The sequence below is a fragment of the Lissotriton helveticus genome, chromosome 8 (genome assembly GCF_964261635.1).
Source record: "Lissotriton helveticus chromosome 8, aLisHel1.1, whole genome shotgun sequence".
In the NCBI taxonomy this organism is placed as follows: domain Eukaryota; kingdom Metazoa; phylum Chordata; class Amphibia; order Caudata; family Salamandridae; genus Lissotriton; species Lissotriton helveticus.
Window position 1 is genome coordinate 431,713,536 of NC_136069.1, and position 21,906 is coordinate 431,735,441.

The 21,906-nt window shown below is 44.2% G+C and overlaps 1 protein-coding gene across 3 annotated transcripts in view; it reads left to right on the forward strand.

The window, feature by feature from the left end:
• CCDC122 (coiled-coil domain containing 122) overlaps positions 1–21,906 on the forward strand; it is a 221,979-nt gene that overhangs the window by 55,075 nt on the left and 144,998 nt on the right. For 2 of the 3 annotated variants that reach the window (XM_078657302.1, XM_078657303.1), the window contains one exon: positions 14,870–15,268. In XM_078657302.1, the coding sequence (XP_078513428.1) occupies positions 14,870–15,268 (399 nt within the window). The remainder of the gene's footprint in view (positions 1–14,869; positions 15,269–21,906) is intronic. The other variant, XM_078657304.1, reaches the window with a different exon arrangement.

Consider the following 21,906-nt stretch of genomic DNA (forward strand, 5'->3'; position numbering starts at 1 on the left):
CTTTCTTTAATTTATTTATTCCTTTTTTTTTAATTAAGAACCAAGCCCATTTGTTGTGTTGGTGCATGACAACCTGGACTTAATTTGGTCTGTTTGCACTTGGCTGGTACAGCACGAGTCTCGTTAGTAACAAACCTCTAGTAAGCAACATGTATTTAATCACAAATTACAGCTCTCGTTGGTAACAAACCTCTAGTAAACAAAATATATTTAATCATAAATGACAGCATACAGTTGATTTGTATTAATTAAATAGTGGGACCTAATCTAAGAACACAAACCGTTTTAACGCTTCAGCCACTTCTATTTTACTTTGTAATGCAAATGCCAAAATTGCGTATGCACCCACATAAAGGGTTAATGTCACTACAGAAGTAACAGCCGACAGCAGGCATGGCAAGTACATTACATAGCATTTTCAATGCATTAGTTAACACAATGCATCACAAACACTAACATGAAGCAATATGTACCCATCCTGGAAACATAAGCAGTATCTGCAAACAAGCATTGGCAAAGTCAATTAGTTTGACCAGACCATCTGTTTTTAGGTCTCACCTAAGACAGCAACTGAGCTGTCAGTTATGAAACATGTTATCATTCTGTCCATTGCTGGCCATTGCTGGCCTCATTGTCACTCTCTTTTGCTTGTTTTATGTTAGTCCTCTTCCATAGGATTTCTTTCCTCTTCTTGTGTTTGCTTCTCCCCAGAGTATGGACGCATTACCTGTGTCCTTCCCCTACTCATTTTTTAGATGCTACTGTTAGTTCTTTTTGTTTAAGCTTTCTGCGAGAGCATGTGTTTTCCAGCTGTCACCCTCATGTACTTCTCCCGCTTCCATATTTCTCTTTCTTTCCCTCCCTCTGCTGCAATTCTTGCTTTCTACCCATTTACCTATTCTTGCTTTTTCACCACCCCTTTTCAGTTTGCTCCCCAGTAAGTCAAAGTCAAAGACAAGCTTTATTCGATTGTTGTATCACACAACCATAAAAGCACTTAAAATGAAAAAACATATTCATTCATTAAACAGCTAAAAAAGGTTTAAAATGTTTCAAATAATCAATAAAAAATTATTCCATAAAAAGACTGTATCTATTGCCTCATTATAAGTGAGAAAAGCAAGGACCCCCTGAACCATGAATAACACAATTTCTAAGACAGGGATAAACTCGTTGAAAAATATCACTCCTAAGCAATCTAGAATACCAAACTAAGATTAGACAATAAAATAAAACAGTATGCAATATACGAAGAACTATCAGACATTTATGCAAAATATGTTAAAATGTTAATAATTGTTAAAAATTCCCGTGGTGGAAATCATACAATACATTACAATCTTTCTATATGTATATACACTTAGATACTCTATTTGTATCCAACTACCATAAAAAACAAAACATTAAAAAGTGGCAATTTGGTCTCAATTTTGTCTCGACGCGCTTTTCGGCGTACAACACGCCTTCTTCAGGAATAGCCACAATACACTGCAAATTTAAATACATAATTTAAAATCACAAAATTGTTACATAATATCATCAAATTCACAATACAAAACTTAACCTTTCAAGATACAATCTTATCACATACCTTATACATATGTATATGTCCTAAATATATACTCCTCATAATTGCATACTTTTATTACAATAATGTCTGAGTACTCATGTCTAAAAAACAACCTATATCGTTAATGTAATGAAGGACCTGGGATGCAACTGATAGATAAATGATCTTGTGTCATGAGGTCAGAAATGGCAGAATCCATTTACGTTCGCTCTCATCTTGCTATGTTTCACTTCTGTTTTGATTATCAATAGTTATAAAAATAACAAGCATTGGAAATGCAATAGGTCTCGCATTAGGAAAGTTTGAGCTATTGGTCTTATAAATGACATTTTTTTATTTATGTGTTGTTTTTTAAAATAGCTAAATTAATAGCTTTGTCATTTACAATGCCAATAGTTCTAACTTTCGCAAATGTGACACCTATAGCATTTGTAATGCAACATGTTTTGTATCAACGTGACTTAGATGTATTGATATTACAAATAACAATGGCTTTTAATTTTTTAAAATAATTAATACTTAAATAATTTATTTAATTTGCAATGTCAATAGCTTAAACGTTTGTAAATAACTTTTGTGAAGATTATGTTGAGTGTTTTTTATTGTGACGAAAATCCAAGAACAGAAGTGAAATATTAACATCTTTTTGTGATTTGTAATAAGGCTTGAAAGCAGCTTGAAACATTGAAAGAACATATTTGAACCAGTGATGCTGTGGTTGCGCTGAGTGATAATGTGGTTGCGCTGAGTGATACTGTGTTTGCGCTGAGTGATGCTGTGGTTGCGCTGAGTGATGCTGTGGTTGCGCTGAGTGATGCTGTGGTTGCGCTGAGTGATGCTGTGGTTGCGCAGAGTGATGCTGTGGTTGCGCAGAGTGATGCTGTGGTTGCGCAGAGTGATGCTGTGGTTGCGCTGAGTGATGCTGTGGTTGCGCTGAGTGATGCTGTGGTTGCGCTGAGTGATGCTGTGGTTGCGCTGAGTGATGCTGTGGTTGCGCTGAGTGATGCTGTGGTTGCGCTGAGTGATGCTGTGGTTGCGCTGAGTGATGCTGTGGTTGCGCTGAGTGATGCTGTGGTTGCGCAGAGTGATGCTGTGGTTGCGCAGAGTGATGCTGTGGTTGCGCAGAGTGATGCTGTGGTTGCGCTGAGTGATGCTGTGGTGGTGCTGAGTGATGCTGTGGTGGTGCTGAGTGATGCTGTGGTGGTGCTGAGTGATGCTGGGGTGGCGCTGAGTGATGCTGGGGTGGCACTGAGTGATGTTGGGGTGGCGCTGAGTGATAATGTGGTGGTGCTGAGTGATAATGTGGTGATGCTGGGGTAGCGCTGAGTGATGATGTGGTGATGCTGAGTGGTGCTGTGGTGGTGCGGGGTGATGCTGAGTGATGATGTGGTGATGGTGAGTGGTGCTGAGTGGTGGTGCTGAGTGGTGATGGTGAGTGGTGCTGAGTGATGCTGTGGTGGTGCTGAGTGGGAGATGGGGAGAGGGAGAAAAAGAAGAGCAGGGAGAGGGAGAGAGGAGAGAGAGGGGGAAAGAGGAGAGAGAGAGGGGGAGAGAGGAGAGAGACGGAGACGGGGAGAGAGGAGAGGGAAGAGAGGGAAGAGAGGGAAAGGGAGAAGGAAGTGAGGGAAAGGGAGAGAGGGAAAGGGAGAGAGGGTAGAGGGAGAGAGGAGGAGGACGAGAGCGAAGGACAGAGGGGAGAGAGAGGGGAGAGCAGGCAGATGGGGAGAGGGAGAAAAAGGAGAGCCGGGGGAAGGTAAATAGAGGGAGAGAGGAGAGAAGCAAACCTTCTGATTTACAGGACATGTTGACACCACACATCACCTGACTCGGAGGGTGGGGTGTGTGTGGGAGTAACAAAACACGTGTACCATTTCCAGGGCACAGGCACCGTTTTGTAAAAGCACAGCACTGCTCAAACTGCACAGCTGCTCTCCAGCCCCACGCATACATACCACTTTAATCAGGAAAGTAAACACGTCTGTCTATGTACATTTGTGGATACCAGCTAATAACTTTCAGAAGCACAGACCTTGTGAGAAAGAATTTCCAGAAGTTGGTGTAGTTTAGCGCTGCATAACAGTCACTAGGTAACTAGGTCAGTCTGGTCGTCTCATAATTTACATTCATTACGTTAATTTCTGCTTTTTCAGCACTCCTACCATAATTAAAAACTTCCCCGGTTTCATTTGGAATGCTTCGGACCTGAGGAACATTGCAGGGGCGCTACAGGAAACGAGATTTTTTTTTTTAAAGAACAAAACGAGAGGAAAGCGGGGGTTTGGTCGGTAAAGCTAGGTAGGGACAATGAGACCTTGGGCGCTGCAACTTACTAAATGCTTTGTTTATATACCTTCGCATGATGGATAATGACACCAACTTCAGAGTATTGCATTTTATTTGCAACATTGCTTAAAGTGATGCACACTCCGCCTTGAAATCTCAACATTTACGATTTTTACACCCCCTCCACAAAACTACGGCGAGGCAGACCAACATCAGTAAATGTTACCCCTCCAAAATGTGCCTCCTACATTCCGTGCAGACCTCTGCCTTTTAGCCATTTCGAAGCAATTATACCACTCAGACACTCAGCACACACAGTCGCATCAAAATCGTTTCGGTAAACATCCGACGAAGTCCTCCTACTTATAAATCCCAGAGCAAAGCACCAGGAAGTAACTAACTTTTACCCCTCCAGCTGCCCGGCGCGAGACAATGAACCAAGAACGCACGCCCTGCGGGAGCCTGTCAGGCTGGGTCTGCCCAGAGTAGAGCTCGCCCCCTTCTGCCCATACATGAGTAGCAGTCTAGATCACATACATGTACACGCCCGACGCAAGAACAAACACAAAGCATGCACAAAAAAGAAATGAAAACTCACCCTAATGTCTCCATTCACCGGCCGGGGTATGTGGCCGCCGAGGGAAAGGAATGCGGCTGCAGAGCAGAACACTGCAGAACAGGCGCACACTTCACAGGAGGTTTGTAGCATAGGCACGCGAACTCTTCACGCATACCTTCAACTTTTGAGCTCAAAATGGCTTTAACTGACTACAATGGCTGAAAACGTGTAGGCACTTTGCTTGGGTTAGGTAGCAAAGTACTTAAAACAGAGTGAACAGAACTGCTTTCTGGGTGGCTTTTAAAACCAGGTGCCTCGTCACACCTAGACTACTTACATAGCTTTTTATCAGACGCACATGGTTGGTAGTATCTTTGTTTACGTTTATTTTTGTCTCTGCATTTCCTCAAAATCTACTGCGATTTGTTTAGAATCTTACCAGAAAGGTACACGCTTACACTCCAGTGATAAAATGCCTCACATAATGCTCCTATAAATTCGGGTTGGATCGTGCCTTAATTTATTCAGCATTAAACATTAAATACAACCAAAACAGAGGTTAAAAGACGTAAGCAACTACATTTCCCCGAATCCCCCCTATTCATTGTGGTGATCGCGGGAGATTTAAAAGAGACTGGATTCTTTCTTTCCAGGTGCAGCTAGCTGCGAGTTTAATGGCTGAACTTACAAAGCGAGATTGTTTTAGCAGCAGCAATCTGAAATGCTGGCTCCTTCCGCTGGCCCTGCTTTCCCTCTAAAGTCATAATCCATAAAATGTTGTTGAAACTACAGCTAGTTAGAGCTTTCAGGGGCTGACTCGTTAAACAAGTTAAATAAGGAGACACGGCCTGGCGGCGGCCGTGAAACTGAAAGCACGGCCGGCCGGCCGTGAAAGCCTTTGGTGCCGCTGGGGGTGGAGCGGCACCAAGCTGGGCAACAGATGGCTGACGATTTGATGCTGTGCAAGCGCATTTTAAAAGCGCACGGGCACAGCATCAAATCGCCAGTTAGTTAAAGTCTGTTTAAGCCCCTATAGTCTCGCTCCGCTCAATGCGCATGCGCATTGAGAGGCGAGACCTAAAAATCTAGTTGATAAACCTATACAATGTTGTATATATATATATATATATATATAACAAGATTGACTTACTTTTATTAAAACAAAAGAGAAGATGCTCGATTGATAGAGCATCAGTTCTGGTTTATGGGAAGATGTTAATCTGTGATAGAGAGAGGTTCCTGATTAAGAATACATATTACATCCGAGTAGCTAATTGACGTTTTTGTAGTTTAAGACATTTACCTGACTTCTCTTTATTGATGTCACGAAGATGTCCTTGACTAAGTTCTGGAACCAACATGATAAGTGGCCAAAACGTTCATTCTCGTGATGTATGTAATCGATAAACTAAGACAAGAGAAATAAGATAAGGCTCTATTTATTGTTCCCTTTTTCTATGCATTCCTTGTTGTCTATTTCAACTAATTTACCTTCTGTCTATGGAAAAATAACTGAAAATACCAGGCGACCTTCAGCGCTTTCTTAATTAAAATGTCAGGTCGTATCTTTAAAAAACAAAGAAAACTCTATTTACAAAGGTATTCTGACTGTAAGACAGGCTGCAATAGTTATCGTAGAAGGCGCGTCGAGACAAAATTGAGACCAAATTGCCACTTTTTTCATGTTTGTTTTTTATGGTAGTTGGATACAAATAGAGTATCTAAGTGTATATACATATAGAAAGATTGTAATGTATTGTATGATTTCCACCACGGGAATTTTTAACAATTATTAAAATGTGAACATATTTTGCATAAATGTCTGATAGTTCTTCGTATATTGCATACTGTTTTATTTTATTGTCTAATCTTAGTTTGTTATTCTCTATTGCCTCATTACACATGCATGATTATGTTACAATACTTTTCCTATGACTGACAACCTTCTTTAAAAACATGGCAACCCTCCATATTATATGTTCATTTTCCAGGTGCTGTAATACAATGAACACTGGGCGGCATTGTCTGTTCCCCATAGATTTCTGAATTTTTACGACCCACATCTTTCTTAATTCATTATAAAATTTACAAAATAAAACAACGTGCAAGGTGGATCGTTCTGAATGATTATCACAAGGACACAGTTGCATAACTCTATCCCAATCGTTCATTTTAGGGAAGCATACCAATTTATGAAAGATCCCAAAACTAAACCTTGTTAATAAGAGCCAGTCGTAGCACCTAGGAACCATTGTCAGATAAGGTTGAATACTAAGGGTTGTTAAAATCATTTGATTGTACCGCACGGTAGGCTTTATGATCTCTTGTCATGAAAGACACTCTTTTTTTTTTTTTAGCTCTTTCCTCATAAGCCTAATCGTAGTGCTAGGATCTGTAAAATATTCTGGGTGGCCAAGGTCACGCATAAAATCTCTCACATACATTAGCCAGGGGATTGATGGAGCTCCCTCCAGTGTTAGGCTGTCCAATAAAATGGCCTGGTTGAGTACAGTTTTTGATAATGTCCAGATCCTGTGCCATAAAAGAATGGGCTACATTGTTATAAGATCAGCTATTTACGGTATACCCAATTCAGAATGGCAGATAAACGAGGATGTACAACTTGATCAGCTAAAATGTAATGTAAAAGTTCTTTTTCCACAGTTTGGAAAGGATACATATCTACAAAACCCTAAATCCCAGCCCCATAGATAGACGTGGCAATGCATTTTGCCGTATATATGTGAATATGCTCAACAGGCGGCCTCCTGCTTAACTTTCTTGAAAAATTTAGGAGAGCGCCCATAGACTTTAAAACACCCAATTTTTTTGCATGGACTGCTTGAGCCCAACGGTCATTCTTAGAGAAAAGTATACTGATGTATGAAAAACCTTTAGTAAACATAATCTTCTGTCCTTCTATATATATGTTCCTGCATTTACGGCTACCGTGGCCACACCGCATTATAAACGTTTTTGTGGTGTTTTCTCCAAGGCCAAGGTGACACATAAAGGCTACAAAGGAATGTATCACCTTTTGCAGACCAACTTGAGTATGTGACATCAAAACTGCGTCATCCGCGTATAAAAGCGCAGGTATTGGCCGTCCAGCTATTTGGGGAGATCTTGACAGTCTTTTATCAGTGCCTCACCAAGGCCATTAATATAAATATTAAAATGGAAGGGGGCAAGCACGCAACCTTGCCTGACCCCCCTCCTAATCGGAAACGGAACAGAGCACTCACCAGTGATACTGTATCGTACTCTTGCCCTTGCATCAATATATAGCCGTCTCAGAAAATTAATTATGTTTATGTCCACCCCATACCCTCAAGGATCTCCCATAACCTGTCATGCCTAACGCAGTCAAAAGCTGAGGTGAGATCCACGAAGGCTAGGAACAGTCTACCCTGCTTTGCTTATATGTATTTTCCTATATAAAGGTCAAATTAAGGCTCTGTTCGACTGTCCCTAAGCCCTCGCGGAAACCATATTGTATATCGGACATAACCTTGTTGGCCTCGGCCCAGTCTTGTAGACGTTCCAGGATAACACGGCCTGCCACTTTAATCAGAGAGTCCAATAATGATATTGGCCTGAAGCACCCCGGATCCTGGCGGTCCCCCTTTTTAAATATTGGCAATATGATCGATTCAGTCCACGTAGTCAAGAAAGGTGAAACACAACTAGCTCTTATTATCTGGGCTATGAGTGGTCCCCATAGTAACACATAAGCCTTGAATAGATCTACAGGGATTCCGTCAGGCCCAGGAGCCTTGCCGCCTAGGCTCATGTCGATTGCCTGGTTGATTTCTTTCAGGTTAAAATGGAGATCAGAGTGTTGAGAAATAGATACCAACGCTGTTTCCCTGTGGTAATAAATATCTAAAACATCCTCCCTCGCCCCGCCATTATACACCATATCAAAGTGCTCTGCCCATTGTTTTTCTGTTATTGCTATTTCTATTGATGGGCCATCACCAGGGGTCAGATATGGGGCTTTCACTGCTCTCCAAAAAGCAGAGCTGTCTTTCGATAAGTAGGTCTCATGCTGGGACTCCCATACCTCATTTCTAAGGGATGCTTTCCGATCTTTGAGTGCTAGCCTATATGCCACTCTATCCTGCCTAACATTAGCTGGATTTCTTGGAACCTTATGTAATTCACTCTTCACGTTAGCGTACACACATGTGCATTTCAAATCAAACCACCCATGATTTTTCTTTTTATTTCTGCTCTGCATGAATAGAGCCTCCCTTATAGCTTCTGAAATCTTCTGAAAGGAAGAGAGGACACAATCGGGAGTAGCTGTTTCGCTCAGGCAAGTGGACTGCTGATTTACTCTTAGTTACTACTTCTTTAGTGATATCCACAGGGTTCACCTCTGTCCATCGCAAGGAATACTCATTTAACCTATTTAAGGTGAGATTTTGCAGAACCTGATTTGTTTCCTCTCACCAGAAGATCTTACCGGCATTGATATAGACACACTTAGTGGGAAGTGGTCACTGAGAGAGTTATTATGGGTATGGAATGATTGAAGTCTATTTGCATAGATGTTTGATGCTAATATATAATCTATGGTGGAGTACAACCCTCTACCATTAAAGGTCTGACTCTTCGGAACAGGCCTAACACATATTTCATTTGCAAACCCTAGATCACTGCAAAACATCATCTCGTTAAACAGTTCCCCCAAATTTGAGTGTCGGTAATGTGTGTAACTAGACCCATCATCATTCATAAATCCACATTGTTTACCAACTGTATCAAGACACAATTAAAACCCTCTCCCAAAATCAGAACTGTATCCTTGGCATAGCCATTGTATACTCGTTTCAGATCATTAACCATTTCTTCCATAACTTCCCCCGTTTGTTCCGGAGGGATGTTATTGTAAAAGTTTGTCAATACAATACAATGTCTTCTGTCCAAATACATTTTTATCACTTGGTAGTAAATCTTCTCATTATACATCTCTATCTTGTTTATATTTAACCTGTTTGAAATATATAAGCATAGCTGCCCCTTTGGCCTACCACATGCTACCTCGACAGCTGGGGTGTGAAAGGTTTTGAATCCATTTACATGGAATGCATCAATCGCCTATGTTTCTTGAAGACATAATATGTCAAAATTAGGTATGAAATCACACCATATAGGGTTGGTTAACTTAGCCTGCAAGCCTGCTTTATTCCAAAATGCAAGGTTGCAAATAGTGCAAATGGTACTATCAACATTAACTGAGGGCCCTGATGATCTATAGTTATTGGGAGGGGTTCTTGGGTAATGAGCGATGGCTGATTTACGTCTAGATTTTTTTTAGAGTTTGTAGGTATTGTGCAGATCAAGCTACTAGCTCCCTAGATCTCATGTCTGCGCCCATTTGGGACTGGCATTAGAGAATAGTTATTCATTCTGTTTTTCCTGTCATCAAGGGAGAGTTTCTTTATGGTTGGTGTACCAGTGATATAGCCACCAAGTTCGTGCTTGTTGGTAAGGTAGATGTTTCCAGAGTGAGTTAGTCAGTCTATATCAGGAGTTGGCCTAACAGCTAGGGCGCTCGACCTCGGACCTGGGGATCTGGGTTCGAGTCTCGGTAACGGCGCCAAAAACCTCCTGTGATTCTGGGCAAATCACTTCATCGCCTCGCGCCTAAAATGAATGCGTGTCCTCATGTAACGTAATTGGTGCTATGTAAAGCGCTCTGATACCTGATACCCTGATGTTTGCAGACGACACGTTGTTGTTGGCCAAGTCCCCTATGGGTATCCAGAGGACGCTCGACAACTTCATTGTCTTCTGCAAACATCGGGGTCTGGAGATAAACCTACAGAAGACCAAATATATGGTCTTTAATGGCGGTAAAACCACACGCAGTAATCCGACCCTGGGGGGCCTACCACTCGAAAGAGTGGTGGTGTTTGACTATCTTGGCATTACCCTGACGGAGAATATGGATTGGGGAGCACAGATTAACAAGTGTAACTTGAAGCTCACCCAGGTGTCGGGAGGTATCCATAAATTCTTTAAGGGGGCATCACACAAGCAGGTCTGCGCACCTATGGAGGCCTATAGGGCACAGGCAAGAAGTGCTGCGTTATATGGTGCAGAAATTTGGGGCCATTGTGCACTCGCATCCCTTGAACGCACAGAGAATGTATTCATTAGACAGCTTCTTAGCCTCCCCAAAAGCACTCCTCTGATCCCGCTGAGAATGGACTTAGGAATTAGACCAATTACCGAGGATGCCGCACTTAGACCACTGACCTTCTGGAGACACCTGTGGAGCACTCCCGAGCTAGCCCCGTATAGTGAGGAATTAACTGAGATACTGGGGCTGAAAGGGGTGGGTAAGATACCTTGGTTGAGGCACCTTAAGGCTTTATGTATGGAACTGGGACGTGTTGATTTGTGGGATGAGCCCCAAACCGTGTCACAATCACTAAGTAGGAATACACTGGTGACTGCCTATAGGGAATACCGGCTGTCCAAGACGATGCGTAGCTCTACAGCGGGATGGCTGACAAGCGAATTCCTTTTAATTAAAAATACTTATCAGGCAGAGCCCATCCTGGATAGCATCCAACCAGTATTGGCACGAAAATTGTTTCTCCAGTTCAGGTATGGGTGCCTCCCCCTACGATCGTTTGTTAAAAAATGGGGGGGACAGGCTATGATTGAATGTCCTGCATGTGGTTTAGTGGACGAAACTGAGGTGCATGTTCTTTTTCAGTGTGACTCCTACAGGTCGCCAAGAAGACGCTGGCTTGTACAAATTTGTAAGAACATGGGCACAAGACACTTTAGGGAGGCCTATAGAATATTGAAAACTGAGTCCCACCTCCCAATAGTCTACTCTGTTTCTCGTTTTTTATTCTCAATGTGGTGCATGAGGAGGAAGTTTTTGGAGCCGTCCGTGTAGTGGTTGAATATAGTACACGGTCTGCCCTGGTTTACTAATATTTTTATAAATGACCTATGGTAATTAATTTTTAATTTTGACCTTTTAAAAGAAAAGAGAGTATTTCCTCTTGTTTTAAAAACCTTTGTATTACCCACTGTGGCTTTTTATTATTATTCCTGTTTTCTTCCATGTGTATAAGTATTGACCATACGCACTTGCACTTTATTTTAACTGTTTGCTCTATGGCGACTGGATGCTAAATTGTACCAATGTTGCTAATTCTTGTGTTAATGATATATGTTGAATTAACCCTTGTGATGCTTTTATGGTGAATGCACCGAAATAAAGCTTTTCAAACGAAAAAACGAAACGATACCTGATTCAGTTCGGGTCTAGTTCGCGCTATATAAAACTCTGAAGAAAAAAATAAAAGTAATAAAGGTGTCGAATCGGTTACTGACTGGGACTCTGAACCTGTGTTGCATGTTGCTTGTATGATTCACCTCCAGGCAGTTATTCCACATGGTCTTAGCTGGTCTATAAAAGTACCCTAGTGGTACAATGTTAATCTCCTGGGTGATACTAAGTTGGTTTCCCACCCTACCAAGAATAGACTGCACCAGGTACGGGGATCTAAAGGTTAAGACAACACAGTCACCTGCCAGGTGTTTATTTGATTTACCGACCCAGCCAATTCTTCTTGCCATTTTGAATTCTGAGAAGAGAATATCGGTTAGGCCAGTTCTGGCATTCAGTAGGTGCAGCGCTTTGTTTCTCAGAGTTGTCCAGTGCTCGGGGGCACAAAGGGGCAGAGGAGAAACGTTTGTCAGCACTATAGTGTAGGGGGTTGCTTCTGGCGGGAGGTGCAAGGTCTCATTTGAGTACGTTTTGTATCTAAAGTTAGATCTTCGAGGGCTTGGTTGATTAAGATCGCTCTCCCATTAGCCAGTGTGATCATCCCTGTAGCAGCTAATGCTGCATTAGGGGTATTCAATGCTTGTACATGGGAAGCTCCTGGGCCTGCTGCCCATGGCCTCTCCGGTCTGCTGAGGGGGGAGGTCCTCCCGGTTGTAAAACAGGTCCCGAATGGGCTGTTACACCATGGAGACTACGCTGAGTTCTATTGCAGTGTACTATACTGGTGTCCAAAGTAGAGACCTATGGGTTTACCTCTGGCCTCCCTCCTCGATTTAACATTGTGTCAGAGTCTCTACCCAAATGTAGCTCACGAAGAACCGGGCCATTATTTGCAAATCGCCCCTCCAAATTACAGTCTTTCTTCACTCCTTAACAATTTTTGTAACACAGGGTCAATTAAAACAGGTACAATGATTTCTAGTCTTTTCCAGGAGTCTTCCTCTTTTGTCCCCAGTGGTAATCTAATGGATCCATCAGTTTCCGACATTAAGCAGAAACCCTGCGCACTGTTTCTGTCTGGTTGTTTTTTTCAGTTACTATTTCGCTTCTTGTTGCCTCTAATGTTTCCTGTTTCTGAGGCCCCCCGCCCCCTTGACTTTTTAGGTAACGCCTCACTGCTACAGTCTTGTCTGGTTTTATTTTTTGTCTTCCAGCCCCTCGTAGTTATGCTAGGCCTAGTTCTGTCATTCTCATGCTTAGAAAGTGTAGGAGTTTCTTGATCAGATGACATATTTAATGACTGTATTGCCTGTACTGAGGAGTCTTGAGAGCTGTTTTGCGAAGGACAGCCAACAACAATTGATTGTCCCTGGGGAATCTGCGGTTCCAATGAAAGGCGATGCTCGGTTAGTTCAATTTCAGGAATGAGGGCAGATTCAGCCCTTAACAAAAAGGAGTCAAGTGTCCCCACCACTCCCTGGCCTCTTTAATCCTTGGCAATTATAAGTCTACTCATGTTCGTGGCCCTTAATAGCCATGTATTGTGAAATCAAATAGTACCTTTTCAAGATTGATAGTCCACCAGCTCAGGTAACAGTTGTTAGGGGGGTTGCCCGGCCCGGCCTCCTCTGGCTGCGGACTGGTGCAGACGTGCATTCCCTTGACACGGGCTTTGCCCGTGCACCCGCGCTGCGGGAGTACTGGCAGTGTTTTAAGTGCCTTCTGGCGCGAAGGAAGCTCGTTGGCGGTGTCCGTGCCGCAAAGCAGGCTGGGGCTTGAAGTTCCAGCGGTTCGGTCTCACCAGTAACTATTGCCTTCTTGCTTTCCAAATCCATTCCCACCCACCCTTCATTGTCCGTGTGTTTCCCCATCCTCTCCTACCCACTGTCCGTCGGCGTCCCCATCCCCTCCTGCCCGCCCTCCATTGTCTGTGTGCTAGCCCTGCCCCGCCTGCCCTCCATAGTCCCTTTGCTTCCCCATCCCCTGCCTTGCCTCTCTGGTGTCAGCTTGCAGCCCCAACCCTTCATGCCTGCACTCTGTTGTCCGCTTGCTGTTCTTTCTGCCTTCCATTGTCAGCTAGCTGGCCCAGGCCCTCTCACCCATTCACCGTTGACAGCTTGCTTCCCCATCCCCACCCACCCTCCCTTGTCATCTTGCTCCACCTCACCGACTGGTTGCCCTCCATTACCACTTGCACCCATCCCCTCCCTCCTGCCCTCCGTTCTCTCTTTCAGCTCCTCCTGCCCACTCTCTATTCTCAACTTACTGCCTGAGCCCCTCCTCCCAGATTGGTGCCCCTTCCTCTCCTGCCTGCCCAGTGCAATGCTGAGAGCTTGCTTCTACAGCCCCTTCCACCCAACCTCCATTGTCATTTTGCTGCCCCTGTCACTCCCACCGGCTCGCCAATGGCAGCTTGCTGCTCGCCCTACGCTTGTGCCCCCTGTTGTCAGCTTGCTTCCCTAGTCCCTCCCACCTATCCTCCATTATCTGCTTGCTGACCCAGCCCCTCCCACCTGCCAGTCAGCTTGCTGCCTCAGCCCCTCTCACCTACCCTCCGTTGTCAGTTCGCTCTCTAAGCCCCCTCACCCATCTCCTGTTGTCAACTTTCTCTAAGAGCCCCTCCTGCCTGCCTTCCGTTACCATTTGCTCCTTATCCCCTCCCGCCTTACATCCGTTATCAATCCCCTCCCAACTCCCCACCATTGTCAGTTTGCTCTTCCAGCTCCTCCTGCCTATCCTCCATTCTCAACTTGCTGCCTGAGTTCGCCCTCCCACCCTGATGTCGTTGTGCTGCCTTCCCTTCTGCCCCACCATCTGTTGTTCATTTGCATCCCCATACTGTACAGCATGGCTAAAAATAATGACAAAAGCCAATAGCGCTCTTAGGCGAGACCTATTGATTGTGCCAATGCTTTTTATGATTATGTTGTTACTACTGTCATTCTCAGAGAGGCAGTAGCCGCTATCTGAAAGATGGGTGCAGTTTGGTGCCTCCTCGACTTCAGAGCAGAATCCTTGTGTCTCGTAATCTTTCAAATGCAAAGCCCTCAGTGAACTTTGCATGATCGTCATGCTCACTGAGGGCAAAATTCTGAGTTACTGAGAATAAAGTTAGACCGTAGTTGATAGTCGCAATGTTTTATTGCTTATAGATGCATTTGAGTTCTCTGATAAGCATTAACATATTTTGCAGGCTCACTTCAATGAACTTGAAAGACAAAGAATGACTATTTTAGCAGAAACAAAGAAAGCAGAAAAAGAAATCTATCAGAAAGATGAGGAAATTGAAACTACAAATCTCAACTGTAAATGCCTTGTAACCCACAACCAGTCAGTGTACGCAGATATTGTAAGGCTGAAACTTACCTTAGAAGAGCGAAAAGAAGATTCTGAAGCAATGCTGTCAAGAAACAATGTATATCGGGAAAGAATGTCTTACCACACACGGCTATTTTCAGAAGCAGAGAGCAAATTACCAATCATGAACTTACTTCTTGAAAAAAAAGATGCTATCAGTAAGTTAAAAAGAAGAAAAGAGGAATTACTGATTGATCTTGAAAATTCAGACGGGAATGTAATTAAGCAACTACAGGTCAGACATATGTTTGTTTGATGCTCTGTGAATGTGTTATTTGCTGCTAGAGTTGGCGCAATTGAGACCCTGAAACATAATCTCGGTTGAACCATATTGTGAAATTGTTTTTTATTCCTGCTTACAGACAACGCCTTTGCATGATTGCACATTAACAAACACTTAAAAGTACGGCACTTTGTTTTTCCATGTTGTACATTTAGCCTGGCTGTTCGAGTAAGTTTAGCCTTATTATGAGGTTGGCATAGACAAGCAAAAACTACAGATTTGGTGGTCGGCTTTCTATCTTTCCCCATGTATCAAGTCTTCAAGGTCTTCTCACGTTCTTCCTTTGAGAAGAGCTAGGTATCTGCTTGTTACCAGTGATAGGATAGTTTCGTATAGCATCACATATACTATTGTCCGCTTGCTGCATTATAGAAAAATTATAAAAGAAATGTGAAATTGAAGTAAATTTAGCATTGTATTCTCCAACACCTCAGATGACAAAGCGCTGGTCAGTTGCCCTGCCAATTTGTCTGTAACATATTTTATGCTTGCTGTGTCTTTGCCATCAACGTGATGTTTATCACAGAACCTGGTGTGTTATAAGCGGGAAAGTGTCTTAACACAGACACTGGAGCTACAAGCCCTAGCTTGGGTTCTCCACAGTGACACCAGGCACTAAGATAAGGGTGAGATTTCTCCTGGAAGACCAAGGTAGATCATGGCCCAGCACTGGAACCGGTAATCTGGCTGGATAGTGTAAGCATGGTTAACTAAATTAAGGCCAAGTCTGATTATGTTTAATTTTTTTTTGCTTTGCTCTGTTTCTGTGTATGTAATGTGTTGAAGGTGCACCAAAGTGTCATCTGGGTAGGAGATGACAGGCTAAGAGTGTGATTGGTCAGGTAGGAATGGAAGGAGTCCTACAGAAGAGATGGTGTGTGTTTGTCATCTATGGTATAAACCAAGCAAACGCTAGAGGACTGCCGATAGAGGAAAGATAGTGCAGATCCTTGAAGAATTAATGTGTGTGCTAAAGAATCGCTTTGATCCAGCTCCATCAGCCCATTTGCTAGCCTCTCTGGCCTTATAAGCAAAGACTGTCTGCAGGCGAGGGTTTCTGTGAGTGTGAGTGAACACTACCTTTCCTCCCTCCAGGAGATTAGTTACCAGAAATTACCTGAGAGCCCCCGTATTGCCCTGCTTTACACCCCCTCTTGCAGCACAAGACTGTGAGACACCTTTCTGATTTCTATGTATGAGTGAAGAAGACGCAATGGTGACTGTGTACCACCAATACGGTAGAGGTAAGTACATTTCTGAAAGAGTAGGAGGCCTTTCTGACAGTAATGGGAAGAATGCCTTTCCTGATAATCAGACCTTTGAATTGGAATGCTTGAAAATATTGAAACAAGATTATTGAAGGCTCTGAAAAATAAAGTAGATGCAGAACCATGGCCAGCTTTTTTGAATTGGTATCAGGAAGTGAAAAAATGCAAACATGGATCCCAAGTCCCTGTTATGAAACCGACTCAGGAGAGACTGCAAAACCAAGTAAGCAATCTGAAGGACAGAGATTGGGCATTTGCCCCTATTGCCCCTGCCTCATCCCTATCTATTTCCCCAGATCACTGAACCACAAGAAAAATAAAATGGGACCAAGGACAACTGGGATGGAGAATGGGGGTATTTACTAGATGGCTTCAATCTCCCCATCCAAAGGAATGAGGCAGCACCAGTGAGACTGCCCGGTCAAGGAGAACAAGGAGGTAATGTACGAGCGAGCACTGTGATGGTGGTTACCGACAATAGGGTGCTAGAAGGGACACATGATTAGCAAGACGAGATGCATATTCCACAACCATAGACTGGTCCAGCCCTCAATTTGGTTCGGTACCAGTTGGGTGTAGGCATCCCTGTGAAAACAGCTCTAATATCATCCAAGAAAGTTTAAGACAGACTGCTAAGCAACAGGCTAGGAATGGAGTCATAAAGGAAAGGAAGATGCCTCTCCTTCCTCTAGTGGCACAGATGACTAAAGTTCCTTTTTACCGGCCCCAAACACTCTCCTTCCATTTAGAGACTAACCATGCCCTGGGGAATAATCTGGAACCTTGACTTGATGAGTTTTAATAGACAATTTCCTAGCATTCAAGAAAACCCTACACAGTTCTGAGAAGAATTGAAAGGTATATTTTAAAAGTACAGGTCTACCTGGTTGAAGGGAATACATTTTTGCGTTTGGTTGTACCTAGTGAAGTAAGGGACCAATTGATTGAAAAAGGAGAGTGGCCGAGACAGGCCCCAGAGAATGAGGGACCCTGAATACAACAAAGAATAGTTTATGGAATGCCGTTGCAAGCATGGTTTATGAATGCTGTTGCAGAAGTGTACCAAGTGAATACTGATTGCCCGCCTGTCCCGTAGGTGGATCTGCTAAGCCCCGCCCTTGTGAATGGCCGCCCCGCACTGAACACTGCCGCTGACTGCCGACCGCCGACCGCTGCAAGCTGATACAAGCGGTAATTTCGGTAAACGCCGGCGCTGCCTCTGGCTCTCGGTCACTCAGCCATACGGAGACACGGAGATCTGCTGCATACCGCCATCCTTTTGTCCCGCGGCTGATTCCTGGTGGGCGCGCACTGAAGCAGCGGTGGAGTGGCGGCCGCTTTGAGCCCTTGGTCAGCACGTTGGAGTGGCGCTCATGCTGAGCTTGCTTTCGTCGACTGCCTCGCTACTCCCCACGCTTATGTGTCCACCTGGTGCAGTCCAGAATCTAAAGCCTACTGCGGGAACACGGACAGAATCTAAAGCCTACAGCGGGAACACGGACAGCACGAACAGGTGGAAAAGACGACCAAGCCCACACCCCATCTCGAACATAAGCGCAGAGTACCTGTCTGCTGCTGCCTGCTGCTGGACAACCAGGGGGAGGAAAAATCATTGGGGGCTATCAGAAGGCAGGGTAAGGGGGAGATCATTCTCCTGAGACTTCTTTGGCTTTGGTTGCTGAGACTTTTTGAGGGGAAAAAAAAAGAGGAAAAATAAACGCTAAAATCATAAAGGAAGGTGCATTATAAAAGGGGGCGGTCTTCTGCAACAGAAAAACTCACCGGGGTAATTGAGGTACTGGGTGTACAGGGCGCAGTCGGCGCAATCATCTTTACTGGCAGCTGGTCCCCCCCGCTGCCGTGACCGGAGCTACACGCGGCCGCCGAGCGGGGGGACCACAACCCCCACAAACCTCTGCTTACTTTGCCCCGCCCACAGACGTACCCAGAAGGCGCAGAAATAGACTGAGCCCCTTCCGCGTCGCAAGCCCGGGTCAAGGGCGTGACCATCTAAGGCCATCACAGGCCAGAGGAGGCCGGACCGGAGCCCCCCCTCTTGGTTCTGAACCAAGATTGGAAGTATATTGACTAGAGGTGCGGATATCCACCGACAACCCTGGGTTCATTCTACAGGTCCTTCCTAAGGGTCACCATAGCTCGGTAGTCGATACTGACTTAGTTACTATTGTTACAAGCCGTTATACTATGTCTTGCATGGGGGGCATTAGAAAACTTTCCTCCCAGGGTGATTTGCTTAGGGGAACAATGGACTATTATATTAAGAGTGCTATACTGCCCATTGCTAACGAACTAGAGAGAATAGAACGATCCCCAGTCATCGTTAGTTCGCTCAGAATGGGTTCTCCTCCACAGACTGCTGACACAGCCCCAGCTATATCATTACTGCAAGAACTAAATCAACTGTGTAAATCCTCGTACGCCCCTGTGGAATTAGTAAATGTACAAACTACCGTTCCAATTTCCCCTATAGATACGACTAGTCCTGTGTCCAGTAGTCCTTCCCAACTAACTCAAATTCTACAGGTTACGCCCCTCATAATACAACCAACAGCAAATTCTGTACCCGAAGTCTCTACCCAGGTGCTCTCTGCCAAAAGGAAGAGAGATGAGGCTAAACAAACGTGCAGTCAGGCCAAGCAACAAACATTAAACTCAAATCCTTCACTACCCAATACCCCTAGTACTGTTACATCGAAAGCATCTACACAGGCTTCTCTACTGTCTGCGCTTGAAAATATGATGAAGTCAATTATATCTCCGTTGATCGACAAAATGACTAGCTTAGGAGACAGGCTCACAGGTGTCGAGGAAGCAATAAAGGCTAACTCGCTACGTACAAAAACTATGGGAGGATCCGTACAAACACAGCGTTCAGCCCCCATAGAAACGCTTAATTCCACTATACAAAGCAAGACCACTCGTAACCAATTAGCCGCCCCACATATGAAAACCTTAAATATCTCGAAAGCCGCTATAACATCACAGAGTTCTTACCCTAGGGCTGGTCTGAACAAAGAAATGTCTTCTCAAAAAAGAATAGCGGCCAGTTATGACACTATACCACACAAAACTATCCATCTACATTTGCCACCAGAGGCAGCTCCGATCGTGTGTGTCCTCTCAGGAATACCAGAACTCCCAAAGGGGAAACACGAAAGACAGAAGGATTTAAGGAATAAGGTAGTGTTCTGGCTAACCAAAAATAGACCTCTGCCCCCCAATTTAGATGGCACTATATTAAGTGTTAGAAGGGTGGGCTGGTTAGGACCTCTTCCAAAAAACATTGTGGGTGATTTGGTACTCGTGAAATTTAGTAATACATATGTCGTCCCATACCTCCAATCTTGGCAACCACAAATAAGTGATGGTCCTATATCTATTTTGAGTCTAAGTGCATTCTACCCCAGAACATTATATGCCCCGCCGCTATGCCAAGCAACACAGAGTAATTTCCGGACGGCTAGAAGTGGTCTTGTACTGAGTGGCCACTTCACCCCCGCTTTTAATTAATCTGTTCACTCTCCCTGCCGCTCATTGATTAGCTGATGTATTCTTATTGATTTAATCTCTTTTTAACAGACGTTAATTTTTATGAAATGAAATGTATTGATGTATTGGTGTATATTTATGTACTGTTGTTGCTTTTATGATTTTTATACTGAAATCGAATAAAGCTAATAATGATGTAATGTAATGAATACTGATTGATCGAAGAATTCAAATTGTATACAAATCAGATTAGTCACCAACTGATGACTTAGACAGGTTTAAGGATGTGTTTGATAGGTATTCGGGCTTTGTCCTGCGGAAATATCTCAGGGAGCTATGGGTGCTGATTTTGTGCAAATGTGACAGCAAATGTACAAAATCAATTGAAAACTTTCTCTATTGGATAGCAAACTAAAAAGTTCGCTGAACCAGTGAATGTGGAATGCAATCACATGGCATCTCAGGAACACAAGAAAGGAACTGCTGAATTTATGCTGATGTCTTTAAAATTTCAGAACATGCAACAGAATCTTAGCAGGAGAGGCTGAGGAGCTCACTCACGAGGGAAACAAGGAGGGTCAACGGGGAGGAGGGTGAACTGGGACGAGGACTGGAAGAGGTCGGGGAGACGTTTCAGGAGCTGGAGGGTCATGTTTTAGTTTTAGGCAGCGTGGACATTGGAAAAGAGATTGTCCTGATTGTATTTTAAATGTACCTTGTTAATCTGACTCACCTGAATTTACCTAGGTCACACAGAATCAGTACCCTGAATGCTAGGCCAGCTCAGGAGATGCTGACTGTTCCTTGAACACTTTACTCCCATATGTTTTGTAGATTTGCGTGGCTCAGCTTATCACCTGTGAGGATATCCAGGTGCTGAAACGGGTGAGTAAGTCCAGCAGTGCTTCTAGTTGAACAGCAAGGTCTTCAGCTTCTTGCGGAAGTTGTGGAGTGGTTGTCCTGATGTGTAGAGGGAGCTATTAGCAGCTTTTGGTGGCGATGAAGGAGAAAGCGCATCCTCCTGTCTTGCTTCTGGAATTGCTGGGGTATTTGTGCGAGGGACAGAGAGGTGGAGCGTAGCTGTCTGGAGGGTTGGTAGAGTTGGAGCTGGTCTTTGAGATAGGCTGTTCCTGCTTTGGGGAGGGCTTTGTAGGCATGGATTAGATGCTTAGATTTGCAGAATTTCCTAATGGGTAGCCAGTGCAGTCCGCGAAGTAGGGAGTGAAGTCTGCGGTTCTAGGGACGTCTGTAACGAGTCTGGCGGCAGTGCTCTGGATGCTTTGGAGTTTTTGCGTGAGTTGGAGATGCCGATGTGGAGTGTGTTGCCTCAGCCTAGCCTGCTGGTGATGAGGGCCTGGTTGTCCATGCGCCTTGTGTGCCTGCGGAACCAATTTGCAAAGCATTCTGAGGATGGGGCAGCAGAATGCGATCACAGCGTTGACCTGTTTGTTCATCGAGACCTTGTCATCAAGGATGATGCCGAGGTTTCTGGTGTGGTCAGTGGGGGCAGGTGTGGGACCCAAGTTGGGTGGCCACCAGGAAGAGTCCCAGGGGAGTTCTTATTTCCAAAGATCAGAATCTCTGTTTTGTTCATATTGAGTCTGAGTCAATCCCTCGCATCCAGTTGACTACGTTGGACAACCAGACAGTGAAGTTGTTACTAGTGGTGTTTGTGTCGGGGATGGAGAGGATGAACTGAGTGTCATCGGTGTAGGAGACAATGTTGATGTCGTGGGTTCTTATGATGCTGGTGAAAGGTGCCATGTAAACGTTGACCTGGGTTGGACTGAGCCCTTGGGGACTCAGCAGACA